Raw genomic sequence first — 17,382 nt, forward strand, 5'->3', positions numbered from 1 at the left:
AATTTTAGTTCTGAAATCCGCCCAATTAGACCTTCCAGGACCTCACAGTTTAAAAGTTCCTCACACACTGTTTATGGGCAGTACAGTAATGTCTTAGATATGAAGCATAAATTTAATGGTGGGGCACAGTAGAACAAGCATTTTGATGTGACTCGATCAGCCCCAGGTTCTCCAGTTTTACAGCCCTTGTTTGAAAACCCCTGCTCTGAGGTTCCAGAAGAAATTTGAGAGGACTTCACACAAATGTTTTTGCATGAAAAGTTTTTTTTAAATCTCTTTGTACAACTACTCCCTTGAGTGGAGGCCGTTGTGCATAAGAGAATTCTACAGGGCCTGCCCTGATCTGACTCAATCCTCAGTTTTCTCGTGAAAGAGTGTGTCTGGGCCTCGGCCCAGCCCTAACACCAGTTCTGATGCAGTTCACCGTTCACTGCATATCTTAGATTCATTTCGAAGGCTGTGAAAATTGGCCCCTTTGATTTATAGTTAAAAAAAAAAAAAAAGAAAGAAAGAAAAAACTCCACATTTTTAATGCCTTAGAGCTGTGCTTTTCAAATTATTTCTTAGAAATGCAATACTTTGGCAGGCAGAATCTCATGTGGACGCCGTATATGAAGAGGTGAAGCTAGGCCTCTCCCCTTCAGTGGGGTCTATCCATTACCTCTCCCATCCCCCTGGGAAACTGGGCTCCACAACGCTGGTTGAAAGCTAGGACCTGTTTTCAAAGTTTTTAGCAGCAGAATCATTTATCTAAATGAAGTTTACATCAAATACCAACTCAAAGTGGTATCTTATTAGGATAAACATATCAAACCAAAGTAGTAGTTTATTAGAATAAATTTTTTTTAGATATTTACATTTATAACATATACTTATTATAAGTCAATCAATAAAATCTATATGGCCATTTTGACAAAAACAAAGTTGAAACTCAGCAGTGACAGACGAGTTGCAGCCTTTCTTCAAGCTTAGTATACAGCCTGTTTCTGCTGGCAGAGGAAGGGGACTAGAGGAGAACTCTGGTTTGGGTAGGTGAGCAATTGCAGATGGTAGCAGTTTTTTGTTTAAGTTTGCTTTGTAATCACAAGGTACATTTTAATTTAAATTATGCAGAAACTTGGAAGAGGAAAATTGTGAGAAATGTTCTTCAAAGTTGAATTTCTATCTCTAACAACTCTTCACATTCCTTAACATGAATGCAAGGTTTGATAAATACTCAAATTTAAAAAGCACTAATGCTGTCTATACTCTACTGCTCTGGCATTGACACGTACTGCCTCCTCACCTGGGGTGCAGGACAGTCGCCTTGTAAGGAGAGCTCAGGCTGGGGTTTCATGAGCAGGGCACCCAATCCTCTGTGCCTCCCAAAGTTAGACCTTTCTGGTTGTACTACGGGACAGGTACTGAATCATCTAAACACTGTGACCTCACACTGCCATAACCTTCCTTCCAAACAATAACACATTTGCAAGAAATTAAAAATATGTGCATAACATCTTAATAGGAGTTTGGGTTACACAGGTATGTCCATTTGTCAAAACTCAGCAAATGTACACTCAAGATTTATATGCCTCATTGTATGTAAATTTTACATACAATGTAAAGAAAAAACTGAACAAATAGTGATCTGTAGACTGAAGTATTTAGGAAGAAGTGTACTAATGTCTGCAATTTCTTTGAAATGCATCAAAAATAAGGTGGCTTGATGGAGGGATAGAAAGATGGTTGGATGGACAAATATGTGATAGTTAAAAGTACAGTAAAATGTTAATGGCAGAATCTAGATAGTGGGTTTTCTGGTATTCACTATAAAATTATTTCAAATTTGTTATATGTTTGAAATTTTCATAATAAAATGTTGAGGATAAAAAGAAAAATACACATCTATATAACTGATTAGAGGTCTACACAAAATAAGGTACATAGCAGCACAAGCTAACACACTGGTGCTACCCCACAAAGAAAGTACAACGTGGCACGTAAGACAATTTGAGCGTGTGAAGATTTATATTACAGTTCTTTTAGGTGCTTGCTGAATTCTTTGAAACACTTCCAGGGAACCCAGGGAATTTAGATTGAAAACTAGTAACTACTACTAATGAAGTATATGTTTTCAGAATAGTTTAAGAGGCATACTGTATTTCTTAGCTTCAAAGGGTAGCTACAGAGTAATTCTTATTTATTAACACTTACATATGGGGGCAATAGTCTATGTACATATAGGAATTAAAATATTAATCCTCACATTAACCCATTGAATTTATTCTCTGCATTTCACAGAGGAGGCAACAAAGATTGTCCAGAACTCTCCTACATAAGACTATTAGTTGATTTATCTAGGATTTTTAATTTTAAACTTCAAGGTTGTGGGAGACAATTTTAGGTTAAAAGTTCAGCAAGCATTATGTGAGTGTCAAAAGTGTTCCAGGCGCTGCCAGATGCTAAGTTATCAGGATGATGAGCATGGCCCTGAGCTTCTAAGGAAGTGGCTTGTCATGGAGACACCCATTGTCTCAGATTCTGAAGTCACTGTCACGAACTTTTCCATTTCTGTCCAATTCATATCTTAAACATAGTTTTCAAATGAAGGTCAAGATAGTTGTTTTTTTTAATAAAGGTCCTAATTTGTAAAAAGTGGATGGTCCAAGAAAGCAAAAAGACAACCTACAGAATGGGGGAAATATTTGTAAACTGTATGTCTAGTGTAAGAACCTTGTATCCAAAATATATAAAGAACTCTTTAATCTCAATGATAATAATAAAGCAAACAACCCAGTTGAAAAACGGGCAAAGGATCTGAATAGACATCTCTCCGTAGAAGATATACAAATGGCCAATAAGCACATGAAAAGATGCTTAATATCATTAGTCATTTTTGTTGTTGTTAGTTGCTGTCAAGTGGCTCCAACTTGTAGTGACCCCATGTACAACATAATGAAATGTTGCCCAGTCCTGTGCCATCTTCATAACCATTGGCATGTTTAATTCCATCGTTGTGGCCATTGTATAGCGCCTTCTGACCTAGAGGGTTCATCTTCCAGCACTATATCAAACTATATTCTGTTGTGATCCATGAGGCTTTCATTGGCTGAGTTTTGGAAGTAGATTGCCAGGCCTTTCTTCCTAGTCTGTCTTAATCTGGAAGCTCTGCTGAAACCTGTCCCCCATGGGTGACTGTTGGTATTTGAAATACCAGTGGCATAGCTTCCAGCATCACAGTAACACATAAGTCACTGAAAGCCACCCCAGTAGGCAAATTGACAGACTGGTGGTAGGATTAACTGTTAGGAAAATGTAAATCAAAACTACAGTGAAATACCATTTCACACCTAGTAGGTGAACTATAATCACAAAAACAGATAAGAACAAGTGCTGGCAAGGAAGTGGAGAAATTGGAACCCTCATATGTTGCCAGTAGGAATGTAAAATGGTACAGCCACTGTGGAAAATAGTTCAGTGGTTCCTCAAGAAGTTAAACATAAAATTAGTATATAACCCAGCAATTACACCCCGAGGTATATACTCAAGAGAATTGAAAATGTACACCCACACAAAAACTTGTACCCCAATGTTCATTGCATCATTATTCAGAATAGCCAAAAGGTGGAAACAACCCAAGCATCCATCAAGAGATGAACAGTGTCTTAGGCTGGGTTCTCTAGAGAAGCAAAACTAGTAAAGCGTATAAATATATATATATATAGAGAGAGAGATCAAGGAAACAGCTCATGTGATTGTAGAGGCTGGAACGTCCAAAGTCTGTGAATCAGGATAGAGGCTTCTCCCAATTCATGTAGCTGCAGAGGCTGGTGAACCCAAGATTGGCAGGTCGGAGAGCAGGGCTCTTGCTTACAGGCTGTGAAGATCGATGAATCCCAAGATTGGCAGGCAAGACTGCAAGGCTTCTCCTGATTCACATAGCTGCAGGGGCTGGTGAACCCAACATCGGCAGGTCAGAGAGCAGGGCTCCCGCCCACAGGCTATGAAGATCAGTGAATCCCAAGATCGGCAGATAAGCTGATAGCTCAGGTCCCAAGAACTGGAGGTCAAATGAACAGGAGGCAGCCACAGAATCCAGAACGGGCAAAAAGCTAGAACGTCTGCTTATATTTGGATACAGGCCACACTCCCAAGGAAACTCCCTTTCAACTGATTGACTACTCACAGCAGATCCCATCATGGGAGTGTTCACATATAAACACTGAGAATTATGGCCCAGCCAAACAGACACACAATCTTAACCATCACAAATAGATAGACACAATGTGGTATATAGTATAATGGAGTATTATTTGGCCATAAAATGGAATGGAGTACTGATACATGCTACAACATGGACGAGCCTTGAAAAAGAAGCCAGACACAAAAGGACAAATATTATATGATTCTATTTATGTGAAATATCCAGAATAGGCAAATCCATAGAGACAGAAAGTAGATTAGGGTTACATAGGACTGAGAGGGTCTCAGGGGCCACAAGGAGTGACTGCTTAATGGAAATGGAGTTTCTTTCGAGGGTGCTAAAAATATTCTAAAAGTGATTGTGGGGATGGTTGCACAACTCTGTGAATATACGAAAAACAACTAATTGTGCACTTTAAATGGTTTTAAATCGTATGGTATATGAATTTTATCCCAGTGAAGCTGGGTTTGTTTGTTTTTTTAAAGTGAATGGTACCAGACCCATTGGGACCTCCATTGCAACTGGCTTGTTGTTACATTTTAACTTGAACCCATCAATAAAATTAATTTGAAGACTGCTGATATTTGAGTCTGCCTAATTTCAGGGCCTTTTTATTTAATACTTTGTAGGGTAAAATAGACACTTCCTAGATAAAAAAAGATATAAGTCTAATACCCAAAATGTGAGGATTAATAAGGTCTTTACTTTCCTGCTTAATCATCTCTAACACCAGCCACCCACACAGCACTCTCTCTCTGACCCTAGCCACCCAGAGCGTGGTCAGATCTCACAGGTTAAAAGGATACCATCCTTCAGACTGCCAAGTAGGCAGACACCAGCTGAAAGCTCAGGAGTATACATGGCACCCTTAACTTCTGACCTGCTTCCTGCAAATTCAGAAGTTTCTGCTCCTTCAGGACACCAGCTGCAAGCTCAGAGGCCTCCCCTGGGCTCCCTCACTTCCACCTGCTCTCTCCCAGTACTTTTTTGAGTTCAATAATTCACTGGAGTGACTCACTCACAAAACTCACAGAAAGTACTATATGGTACTTACAATTATAGATTTATTATAGGAAAAAGATACAGATCGGGATCACCATAAAGAAGAGACTCATGGGGCAGGGTCCAAGAGAGTTCCCAACCCAGAGCTTCCATGCCCAGAAAAGGGTGTGCTACCCTCCCACTCGTATCAGTGTCTTTCACCAACCAGGAAGTTCTGGAGCTTCCAGGTCCAGAGCCTTTATTGGCTTCATTGCATAGTCAGTATTGAATCATGCTCCCCTCCCACCCCAACGTCAGCTGATATCATGCCATGATGTGGTCCTTCTGGCATGGCCAGTCCCCCACTCATTAGAATAAATCCTCAGGTATAGTCTTTAGACCTAGATAACAAACAATTACTCAGGAAATTCCCAAGATTATCTCTCAGGAACCAAGGACAAAGGCCAAATTACTCTCTGTAAGGTGATTCATTACCTCACAAATACCAAGTAAATAAACTGAAAGAGAGTCTGGATTCAGAAGTGTTGAGCCGATTGCTCAGTAGAAGTTAAATTTTCCTTAGCTATAAAATGAACGCTGTCTTGCCAGTGTGCTGGCTTTCAACATGGTGATAGTACAGGTACAGGTATGCAGCTGAGGGCGTGCCATGTGAGAGCCATGAAATGTCATATTCTCTGTTTTGTTTTTTTTATTATTATCAATTTAAGAGTGAAAAGAGAAGAAATAGAAAAGCAAAAGTGCTGATTCAAAATAGAGTTCCCATACTGAAAATATATCTTCAGTTCTCTAAAACATAGTCCTTGAGGAAGTTGGCAGATGATTTTATAAGGAGTTATTTCCTCAAGGATTTTGAGTTGTTCTACAGGCAGTGCCTGCCAGAGTAACATCTCATTAAGAGATTGTTGAATGAATAACTCATCTAATCAAGCTTGTAAAGCTTAACACTGGATGGACTGGTGTGCTGTTGGCTGAGTACTGACATGGACTGTTGTTTACCATTGTGCCTGGGACAATGCCTGGGACGCAATATGTGGTCAGGAATCATTTGTTAAATGAATGGATTTTTGTATTATAATGATTCTTTTTCTGTTTTCTCTGCCATTCATAGTAAACCATCCTCATGTATACAAAATTAATTTTTTATCAAGCTCAGATAGTTAAAGGCACAATACCTGAACCACTTTTTCCCTCCACCCAGTAAACAATGAGAATATGTGTTCACAACATCAAAAAATGTAACTAAAGACTTTAAAATAGGATAAAATTTAGAGAGTAACATTCAAAAAAAGAAAGAAAAACCTTCCTTAGAACAGGTTACTCATCAGTGGTTAGAATTATATATATCATTATCACACCAGACTCCGTTGATCACATAATATATGGAATCCATGATATCAACAGAAAGCTATCTTTGAAATGTAAGCTTTAGTATTACATTAACTCACTTAAGGAGTTAATAGAATTTCTGTTTTCTCACTAACACAGTTTTATTCGTATGACAGCATGGCAGGCCCTTGTGTTTTATTCTCTTTGGCGTTAATGTAAGTCATGTGTTACAATTCATGTAAATACTGTGTTACACATTATTTCTGCAAAAAGAAACAGAAGATCCCTTCCAGCAGCTACCTGAGGTGTGCAGCAATAGCCAAGAAGGCAATTGCTCTGCTGTGACTTTCTGTTAAGATACACGCAGTGCCTAAATATATCGTCTTGTAAAATAGACAATTTAATGGATTGTATTTCCAAAAAAGGAAGATTTTTGTTATCCTCAGCTGAACATGTTTAATGACATTTACGATCTCTTCTAAAAGAAAGAACGTAGCATAAGGTGAACGTAAATTTGGAGGTCAGTTTCTCATTGCAATCCTCCTCTGACACATGGCGTGGTCTCAACAATTCACATGTCCGGTGTTTAGAAGGGAGTAGAGGAGCTCCCTGGGTGCCCTCTTCATCCCGAAGTCCTGGGAGCAGAGTTCCTTCTCCACCTTTATTAACCACATGCTTCTTTTAAGGATCTAGGGGAGGTCTTGGGGGCCTACTTGGAAAATGATCACTAGGACATATACACACAGACAGTGGCAGAGAAGAGGAAACACCAGAACTCTTCCAAGAACAAGAAATGTTGAATGCAGTGTTCTTGTTTCTCTGTTTTATTTCATTTAAATGACATCAAAGAATTTGCAAATTTTGCACATCGATGTAAGTTGATAATTCAGTTAGCTTGGAATTCTCTTTTAACCCCTAAAACAAACAAACCAGTTGCCCTCAAGTAAACTACTCTAAAAATACATTTCCTTCTGAAATATGCTAAGATTTATGGTTAAATATTGTTTTCCAGATTTCAGTCTTGGCTGGGATTTATTATGTTTAGGTCATAATTAGTAATGGTTATTTAAAGACACCCTAGTGGCTCCTGGAAAAGAAATACCTGCCAGATGCCTGTGCCTCAGTTGTAGAGAAGCTTCCATGAGAAGAAACTGGGGGTAATAAGTGACCTCTGGCTCCATAGAACATTATATGATGCACCATGTTTGCCCATTACCTGCCTGTCTCCTTATACTGCCCATCCCCTAGCCTTGAACTCAGTAAATATTTGTGGAGTACATGTGTGAACTGGAGGATTCTAGCCCAACTCTTGCCAAATAACAGAACAAGAAAGCATATCCATTCTATTTTAATTTTGAGCCAACAGAGAGAGAAAGCCTCTCCTGAGAGCCACTGCTCTGAATTTGGACTTCTAGCCTCCTAACTGTGAGAAAGTAAATTTCTGTCTGTTAAAGCCACTCACTTGTGGTATTTCTGTTATAGCAGCACTAGATAACTGAGACATATGATTTCCAAAGATATTCTCCCAGTCGGTAGCTTGTCTTTTCACTTTTTTGGTAGTCTTTTGATTAACAAAGTTTTTTAATTTTCAGGAGGTCCCATTTATTTATTTTGTCTTTTTCTGTTTGTGCTTTTGTTATTACATTAGATAATCCATTGTTAAAAACTAGGCCCGAAAGCTTTGTCCCTGCATTTTCTTCTAAGAATTTTATGGTTTTAATTTGCACATTTGGGTCCTTAATCCATTTTCAGTTTGTTTTTGTGTATGGTGTGAGGCGTGGATCCTGTTTCATTTTTCTGCATATGGAAATCCAGTTTTCCCTGCACCATTAATTGAAGAGACTCTTCTTTCCCCATCAAATGGACTTAGCACCCTTGTCAAAAATCAGTTGACCATAGATGTGTAGGTTTATTTCTGGACTCTCAATTCTATTCCATTGGTCTGTGTGTCTATTGTTATACTGGTATCAGGCTGTTTTAATTACTGAAGCTATATAATATGTTTTAAAATCAGAAAGTGTAAGTCTTCCCACTTGGTTCTTCTCTTTCAACATTGCTTTAGATATTTGGGGCCTCTTGCAATTCCATATAAAGTTGAGGATTGGTTTTCCGTTTCTGTAAAGAAGGCTGTTGGAATTTTCATCAGGATTGCTTGAGTCTGTAGATTGCTTTGGGTAGTACTGACATTTTTAACAATATTAAGTCTTCCAATCAATGACCATTTATTTAACTCTTCTTTAATTTTTTCAGCAGCGTTTTATAATTTTCACTGTATAAGTCTGTCGCATCCCTGGTTAAATTTATTCCTAAGTATTTTATTCTCTTATTCTAGTGACAGGACTATTCAGATTTAATGTTTAGCCTGTCATGAAATTGGTAAGTTATTCAGGGCAGAAAAGGAGAAACAGGATCCCTGAGAATACAATATTATATACCAGATTAGACTATCAGGATGTACAAAGTTACAGTTCCCATATTAGCTCACCCCACCACACACGAAGAATATAAATCATACTTTTAACTGCATATGGAGTGATCTAGAATTCTGTTTACGTGCTACTTCTCTATTTCCTTCTAACTCTTTCTTGTATTCATTTTTAAACCTTGACATCATGTTAACATATGTAGTGATATATGTAATGTATTCCTTGAAGTGATAACTGTCTTAGTCATCTAGTGCTGCTGTAATAAGTGGATGGCTTTAACAAAGAGAAATTTATTCTCTCACAGTCCAGTAGGCTAGAAGTCCGAATTCAGGGCGCTGGCTCCAGGGGAAGGCTTTCTCTCTCTGTCAGCTCTGGAGGAAGGTCCTTGTCATGAGTCTTCCCTTGGTCTGGGATCATCTCATTGCAGGAACCTCAGGTCCAAAGGACGCGCTCTGCTTCCGGCACTGCTTTATCGATGATATAAGGTCCCCATGTCTCTCTGCTTGCTTCTGTCTTTTATATCTCCAAAGAGATTGGCGTAAGACACTATCTAATCTTGTAGATCTCATCAATATACTGCTACTAATCCATCTCATTACATCATAGTGATATGGGAAATCACATCAGATGACAAAATGGTAGACAATCATACAATACTGGGAATCATGACCTAGCCAAGTTGACAGATAGTTTGAGGGAACACAATTCAATCCATCACAGTACCTAAGTGCATATATACATATCCAGTGCCATTTCCTTTGGACATTCATATATCCAGCAGGAGTATTTTGAGCTTCCATTGTGTTCCAGAGGTAGAACAGTACCAGGTACAAAGTCGTGAACCAAAATGTCACATTCCAGACCTATCTAATAGGACAGGCTGCTACTTAGTGAATCAACACAAATAAATGGACAAATACAAATTGTGAAGAAAAAGCTCTGAAAGAGAATTTGAGGTATAACATCCCAAGACCACAATGAACATACCTATAATAATTCAGTAGTATTTTAATATACACAATAAAATTATTCTTCATATCTTTTACTTCCCCACCCCCCCTTTTTTTTTTTTTTGGTGTCTTTTTAGCAAATTATTCTTCCCCAATGAAGTCATCCCACATGGCCTACTTGAGTATCTCGTTTAACCACTTGTATTAGTTCAAAGTAAGAAGGAAAAGAAATGAACCATATTGCCAAATTATAGCATATTTTTCTTCTCCCAGTTTATGAAAAAAATAGTTTACTGGTTTGACTTACAGCTTTCTAGAAATTTCTGCCCTTTAATCAAAATTTCCTTTCAGTCCATAAGAGAAAAGTTTCTGTTTTGGCTATGGGTGTTATTGCAGAAGTTCCAACTATTCCAGTGATTGTAAATTGCATGTTCTCTCTTTACACCATGAGTTGAGTCCAGAGGTTCTCATGTGCAATCAGAATTGTCATAGCACCAAAGTCTTCCTTGATAATGTTTCATAAACCCCAAATAATCTCCCCTTTGGTAGGTACAAAAAAAGAAGGCATACTAATATAAGACAGCCCCTGAAGAATTGTCACCCTCAACAGAATGTGAAGAATGGAAAAAACTTAGAGGTGGGTTCAGTGTAGGAGATAAGGGGTCGTCAAGATCCTTTCTAAGAACCGACTTAACTAGGTAAGTGGGAGAGAGGGAGGAGCAGGTTCAGTGTGAGAGGAGACAGCTGGGCATGTGAGTCTGGAGCTTAGAGGAAAGACGTGCTCTAGGAATGTAAAATTGAGAGTTACTAGGTATAGAGCAGCCAGGGGTGTTGATGGCAGAAAGAAGAGGTAGGGCCTGGGGAAGGCTACTGTATATACCAAGCTCAGGAGAGAGCGCAGCTGTCACAGGCCACGTCGCCCTTCTTTTCTGTGTCCATGCTGGCCCTGGTCCCTCTTAAAGTATGGCTTCCAGAACCCTGCCCGATCCCCTGGAGAGGAGCCCTGCCATCATGCAGTGAGTATGACACAAAACGCATTGCCAACACATAGCCGCCCTGTAAGGCAGAGTAGAACTAGGATTCCCAAGGAGTGGCTAGTGGATTCCAACTGCCAATTATCTGGTTAGCAGCCAAGCTTTTAACCGCTGCACCACCAGGGCTTTTGCAGTAAGTACAGAGGGTGTTATTTGAGGCACCAGACTTTTCGCTCATGTGAGTCTTGTAGTCAGCGCATCCCCTCGATCTTCACAAAAGAGCTACTGCTGCACCAACTTCTTTTTTTAAGCTAAATGACAAGCATTCTTTTATTTTGTTAACTTTAACCTTCTTGGATTCCCGGTTGTTTTATTACAGGCTCCCTGGCATACCGGTGGAAACCTATTTCTAGCACTTATCAAATGTGTGTTCTTGGGCAAGCTATTTAACTGTGCTTCCGTTGCCTTGCCTATAAAATGGAGGTGTTAACAGAAACCACTGTCAAACGCCCAGAACAATGCCTGGCACATAAGTTCTCAATAAATGTCAGTTGTCGTCAGCATCGTCATCTGCCAAGGTTGCTGATAATTATGTTCCAGATCATCTCACCTAATTAGATAATCATCATTAAGCAAAATATGGAACATGACATGAATCGTGGTCAAGAAACTGGTTTGCAAAGTGCAAGGAAGCCAGGAACCTGGAAGGGTAGAGGGGGATGGAGGTGGGGGGTGAGCAGACAAGGGCCTCCATCCCGACTCCAAACGGATTTCTTCCCTTTTATCGGTGTTATATATTCAGTGTCTAGAAATATTTCATTTGAGCAAAGAGTTCTACTGCTTTCAGAAAAAAAGAATTAATTTTGGCTGAACTGTTAGAGGATAATGTCCTTATCCCTCAACAATGATTAAATGCGGCAAAGCCTCTGCTAAGTGCAGAGCACTTCCTGGGCTCCACGGGTGAAAAGGAAGAAGAACATGCTCTGCGTCTCAGTGCTCCACGTGTAACAGGCAGCAAGGACACAGTCTCCCTGCCAGGCTTCACATGCTCTGCTGTGCTATGGTAGAGGTGCAGAATACAGCAGCACAGATGAGAGGGTCCTGGGAAGGCTTCTTGGAGAAGGTGGCTTTTGAAGGCTGGTCGGGATCTCCAGAGGAGAGAGGCGGGGGACAGGAACAGTGCACACAAAGCAAGAGCGTGTGCCTCATTCTCCGTTCCAGTCAGGTGACACAGATGATGGCTGGCTTTCATGCTTCTGTCTGTCTGACTGGGCTTAGGCAAGTGGGAAAGGAGGGATCCTGGGTGCCCAGCTCCTGCAGCTTGGCCGCCATGGGGAGGATTTAGCCTTGTTGCCCAATTTTGAGCACTGGTCTGATATTGTCAGAACTGGGTTCGAGGAAGATGAGGGTGACACACACCACATCCCTATCATGTGTGGTCAGAAACCAGTCTGCAGCTATGCCAGACGCCCAGAGAGAGAAAGGGAGAGGCTGAGTTAAAATGATCTATAAACAGAATGTTTATTTTTTTAGTGTATGAACAGAACAGCTGTCAGTATTGGGTTGTATCTGAGCAATCAGTGTCAAAGAAAAGAGTTAAAGCGCTCATGGCTGCAGTTTGAAAGTCTGTATTTCTGAAGGGTGTAGTACATATTGACAGCTTCATGTATGAGGGGGTGGGTCCCTGTACTTCATTCTCTGCCTGCACAACTTAAAATTACAATGTAGCCTGTCAGGCTTAAACTCTAGATATCTACAAAACATCAACCAGAATCGTGTCTGCAAACTATGGGTCTTTTTACCTTACTAAGCCACGGGAGACAATTTATCGGTGGTAATTGCTGGAAACTTGCCTACGAGCTGAACTCCCATGTACGGATAACCTGCTGGTGCCCCGGTTTTGAAGGTACTTTGACCCATTGCCTTAAAAGGGTATTACAGAAGACCAGCACGGATTGCAGTCAAAGACAGGTCAGTGATACAACTTTTGTTTCTTAATGTTTTAACTACCCAAGGCTTCAGGTTCCCCTGAGAAAGTGGAGATCACTCCCGCAAATAAAGGACGCTTTAGTGCCCTGACCTTGTGAGTAGGGAGCTGGTTTTCAGCCCTGTGGCCAGACACCCTTAAACCGGCCAGCTTTGGAGTTTGGGTATTTTATTACGTGCAAAAACAGCGGCAGCATATCCTGTCTACTTCAGTAGATATATCCCTAGAAAGTGTGTCGACACTAATTTTTGTTAATTTAATAATGCTTTAAATACTCTGGAAGAGGCTACTGATTTTAAAAACTGGGTGGAACGCGGCACAGAAAGCGAGCGCGGGCGTCGCCGCGGGGACCCCGCCCTCAGCCCGGCTCCGCTGGGGCGCCGCGCTCTGACGCCACCGCCTGCGCCGCGCGGCAGAAACAGGAAGTGGAATCAAAACAAAGGAACGGCGGCCGGCAGCTGAGCTTCCTCCTTCTCGCTCTCTGCCCCACTCATCTCGACCCCGGCCGCGGACCCCGAGGAGCCGCAAACCATGTCCAACCTGGAGAAACACCTGTTCAACCTGAAGTTCGCGGCCAAAGAACTGAGCAGGAGTGCCAAGAAATGCGATAAGGAGGAAAAGGCCGAAAAGACCAAGATTAAAAAGGCCATTCAGAAGGGCAACATGGAAGTTGCGAGGATACATGCCGAAAACGCCATCCGCCAGAAGAACCAGGCGGTGAATTTCTTGAGAATGAGTGCGCGGGTCGATGCCGTGGCTGCCAGAGTCCAGACAGCGGTGACGATGGGCAAGGTAACCAAATCCATGGCCGGTGTGGTTAAGTCGATGGACGCGACATTGAGAACCATGAACCTGGAGAAGATCTCTGCCTTGATGGACAAATTTGAGCACCAATTTGAGACGCTGGACGTCCAGACGCAGCAGATGGAAGACACGATGAGCAGCACGACGACGCTGACCACTCCCCAGAACCAAGTGGATATGCTGCTCCAGGAGATGGCCGATGAGGCCGGCCTCGACCTCAACATGGAGCTGCCGCAGGGCCAGACGGGTTCCGTGGGCACGAGCGTAGCCTCGGCCGAGCAGGACGAACTGTCCCAGAGACTGGCCCGCCTGCGGGATCAAGTGTGATTGCAGAATCCGCCCTGCGGGTTACGGGCCTTAGCCGTCTTCTGGAATGCTCTCTGTGTATTAGAGAGATACTACTCACCGGAAACTCTGAGTATGCCAGAATGCTGAAATGTTCTCTAAGATGCGTCTGCCTTTCGGCTTACAGCGCTGTCCAGAATGACAGGCTTTCTTCTCTCTCTTCTGAATTTTATAGTTCGTATAACTTGCGATGATGTGTATTTTTATAGCTGCCTTTTGACGCAACTGGTTAATTTAGGGTAAATGAATCTTTCTTAAAAATTTGGCCAACACTCTAGTTTCCGTGTGCTCAGTTTTGTGTCCAAAATTATCAAATTGAAGGTTTTTTTTTTTTTATTTGTTTTGTGTAGTAATACCTACAATTGACACGTGATGCATAGAAATTAAAGAGTGGAGAATGATTACTTATTTTGATTACATGGCTATAAACACCTGATTCAGCATACCTAATGATAGTGCTATTTCTGTGTCTCTCATTTTGGTTTTCTTGCCACCAGAGTGAGACTACAGTTGACTAGTGATCTGTTTTCATAATTTATACTAAAATTATCTTAGCACATTTTCGCATAATCTCTTAACTGTTCTGTAAATTTTTTTCATGTGATAATTCTTTGTGTAACTGGAAAAAATGCCACATTTATGGCATTTTTGCTCATTTTTCTGTTTACTAAAAGACAGCTTAACATTTGTCATTTCTTTGAAATGAGTTTCTACACAGTTTGAGTCATTTTCCTATTTCAATCTAAACTCTTAATTAGACTTCTTATAAAGTATATTAATTAGCACATCAGTCACGATACTCTACCATTGCCAAAGAACTGTTGATTGGTTTGGGAAACCCTGGGACTGTGTTTGTAGGTTTTGTTTGTCTCTAACAGCCAAAAACAGAAAATTAGAACTGCATTTTAAGTTCTAATTTTTTGCATTAATTATTTTGTCTTTTAACAACAGCTCTTAAAGAATGTTAGAAATATAGGATGAAATGCTTAGCCATGCAAATTACATAAATGTACATTCAGCCAGCTGGCAGCCTGGGAAGAAGGAAGGAGGTAGGACTGGGCAGCAAGCTTGCCTCTGAGGCCAGAGCCCAGCTGTACTACCTTTCCCCCTCCTACGGATGGCAGTGGTTTCTCTGGCTGAAAAGGATGGCACGCTGCCAGCGCTTTCTCACAGCCTCAAAAGATGGACAATAGCAACTTGCTTTGCCTTGGCTCCTGTGTTAATCTAAGTTAAATACTTAAAGGTGTTTTTAATTCCTTCTATTCCCTCGCTGGAAGATGTCTCCATGAGAGAATTCCAGTGTTTCAGAAAAACAATTACAGGGACTCTTCCAAGTCCTTGGAAAGATTCTTAGCCAACTATTTACCTTTATACTGTTTTCCAGTGAGAATGACTGCTTAAAAAAAGAGATAATTAACAGGTGTCTGCAGATTAGGTCATAGCCTTGTATTTAAGTTACTTTGTTTGACTGACGTTCAGAAGTCTTCACAAGGGACACCTGTTGATTGTCTGCCCTGCATCTGTTTTCTAGAATCTACCCTCTCCGTGCCTCCTCTTGTCCACATGGCTGCCCCAGAACCAGCCATGTGTGAGTACAGCATGGTCTTAGCCCCTCTGTAGACTGGAAAAAAATAATTACAGCTGAAAAATAACTTAGTGTTGAATCCTTTGGCAAATTAAAGATCCTTTTTTAGTGCAAATATTCCCAACAAAATTAATATATTTTGTGAGATTAAACAATGTTTGTATGTGCTAAAACTTTCTTAAGATCTGTTCATTTCAAACCATCTGTACGTTTTTATGAACCATAAATATTTTCAAAAGCACACCAGACCCATGAATTATTTCCTCTTTTGCAGTTGATGAAATGCTGAAATATACCAAATAAATAACTACAGTGCCCTGTTATGGCATATGAGTGTGCATCCTTTGTAAAGAGCTGTTTAAGAAAGAAGAATTCAGAGGTAGATTAGGTTCAGAAAGCATGGTATTTTTCCAGACTCACCGTCAACCTTACCAGTCAAGTTTTTGTTTGGTTAGCATGGTATTTTTATGGTTATTTCTAGAAATCCTGGCTATTTCTTTCTTACTGTAATTGTTCCTTCATGTCAACAAGATTCTTCTTCATTTTGAAACTTCTTTAGGCCAAAGATAGATATAATTTACAAAAGGATCCAAGTGAAACATACCGGGGAAATATTTAATCTTCCCTGCAGTTATAGTACTACTTCTACTGTTATTTCATCCTCTCTTTTTTTTTTCCCTGCCTTCAAAATGCACGATTTCTAACATGTATTTAGAATTACTGAAAAAAGAATAGAGTGTATTGATAAAGTAAACCAACTTTCCTCTCCCCACTTCTGGTTTATTTCAGTTCAGGAACCCAGGTGATACATGATGCACTGTTTAAGAACTTTCTTAGTAAAACTGTTTCTTTGGTTGTGTCATAACCTTTTTCTGAAGGAGTGTTAATGCAGGCACATATCTGTGCAGTACAGGTGTGCCACGAGGCATAGGCCCTGCTATGCGCTGCCCTGTCATCTCTGATTTGGAAAAGAGCCCCTAAAATAAGCACTTGCTGACTTGAACGTAGTGTCAGGGTCAGCCAGCCAATCTCACACTCTAAGCTGGAGTGAGGAACCTTGTATTCTCAAGATTCCCCCTCTGCAATACCCATGACACCCGCTTGGAGGCACTGTTGTAGCCAAAATCCAGAGCTCAGAACCTTTGGTGCAGTTGGCAAAAAGCTGGCAGCCAGCGGACGTTAAACAAACTGATGAGCAAACCCCTGTAATGCCTGTTCTTAATCAACTGACTGGAATTTGCAAAATGCCCGCCTGGTGTACCATTAGTTTTTCGACAGCTAGATTGTAAATTCCATCCAGGTCAGGACCAGACTGTCTCGGTCACAGTTATATCCCTCAGGCCTGATGTGGTGGCCGGCACAGCGTAGGCTCGTGGTAGGCTCCTACGGAGTGAAGGCATGCCTAGAGCGCCCTAGTGCAGCACACGCAGGAGGTCATGTGGTGGGGACAGAGCCCCAGGTGCCCCCAGAAGCACAGCATCCTCTTCTTAGCATGTATCTAAACTGAAATGTTTCCCTTTGCTCTTCAGGGTTTGTACATGCGCTCTCCCTCCTAAACAGTGTCGGGGCCAGCAGTGCAGCACAGCTCATTCACAATGACTGAACACACTCAGTTTAATGGAGGCGTCTCAGGCACTGGCCACGTGGGGTTTCTTTTTGGAGGTAAAAGGCTTGCTTTGCCCTTAAACGGTATTCAGATGGGGCACACACAGGGAAGGTGAGTGGACCCAGATGTAATGCAATAATCGAGCTGCACATTTAAGATCAGTGCACTTCACAAGCTCTATGCGTGTTATACTT

At 41.0% G+C, this 17,382-nt stretch overlaps 2 protein-coding genes across 2 annotated transcripts in view; both read left to right on the top strand.

Moving 5' to 3' along the window:
• Nucleotides 1-17,382, top strand: part of GNAL (G protein subunit alpha L) — a 129,524-nt gene that overhangs the window by 86,696 nt on the left and 25,446 nt on the right. Inside the window, exon 6 of the mRNA XM_004385795.2 lies at nucleotides 14,291-14,318. Within this exon, the coding sequence (XP_004385852.1) occupies nucleotides 14,291-14,318 (28 nt within the window). The remainder of the gene's footprint in view (nucleotides 1-14,290; nucleotides 14,319-17,382) is intronic.
• On the top strand, nucleotides 13,265-17,153 carry CHMP1B (charged multivesicular body protein 1B). The gene has a single exon (XM_023740058.1). It carries the CDS (start codon nucleotides 13,380-13,382, stop codon nucleotides 13,977-13,979), a length of 600 nt encoding a protein of 199 aa, XP_023595826.1. The 5' UTR covers nucleotides 13,265-13,379; the 3' UTR covers nucleotides 13,980-17,153.

The sequence above is a fragment of the Trichechus manatus genome, unplaced genomic scaffold (assembly GCF_000243295.1).
Source record: "Trichechus manatus latirostris isolate Lorelei unplaced genomic scaffold, TriManLat1.0 scaffold00146, whole genome shotgun sequence".
Classification (NCBI taxonomy): domain Eukaryota; kingdom Metazoa; phylum Chordata; class Mammalia; order Sirenia; family Trichechidae; genus Trichechus; species Trichechus manatus.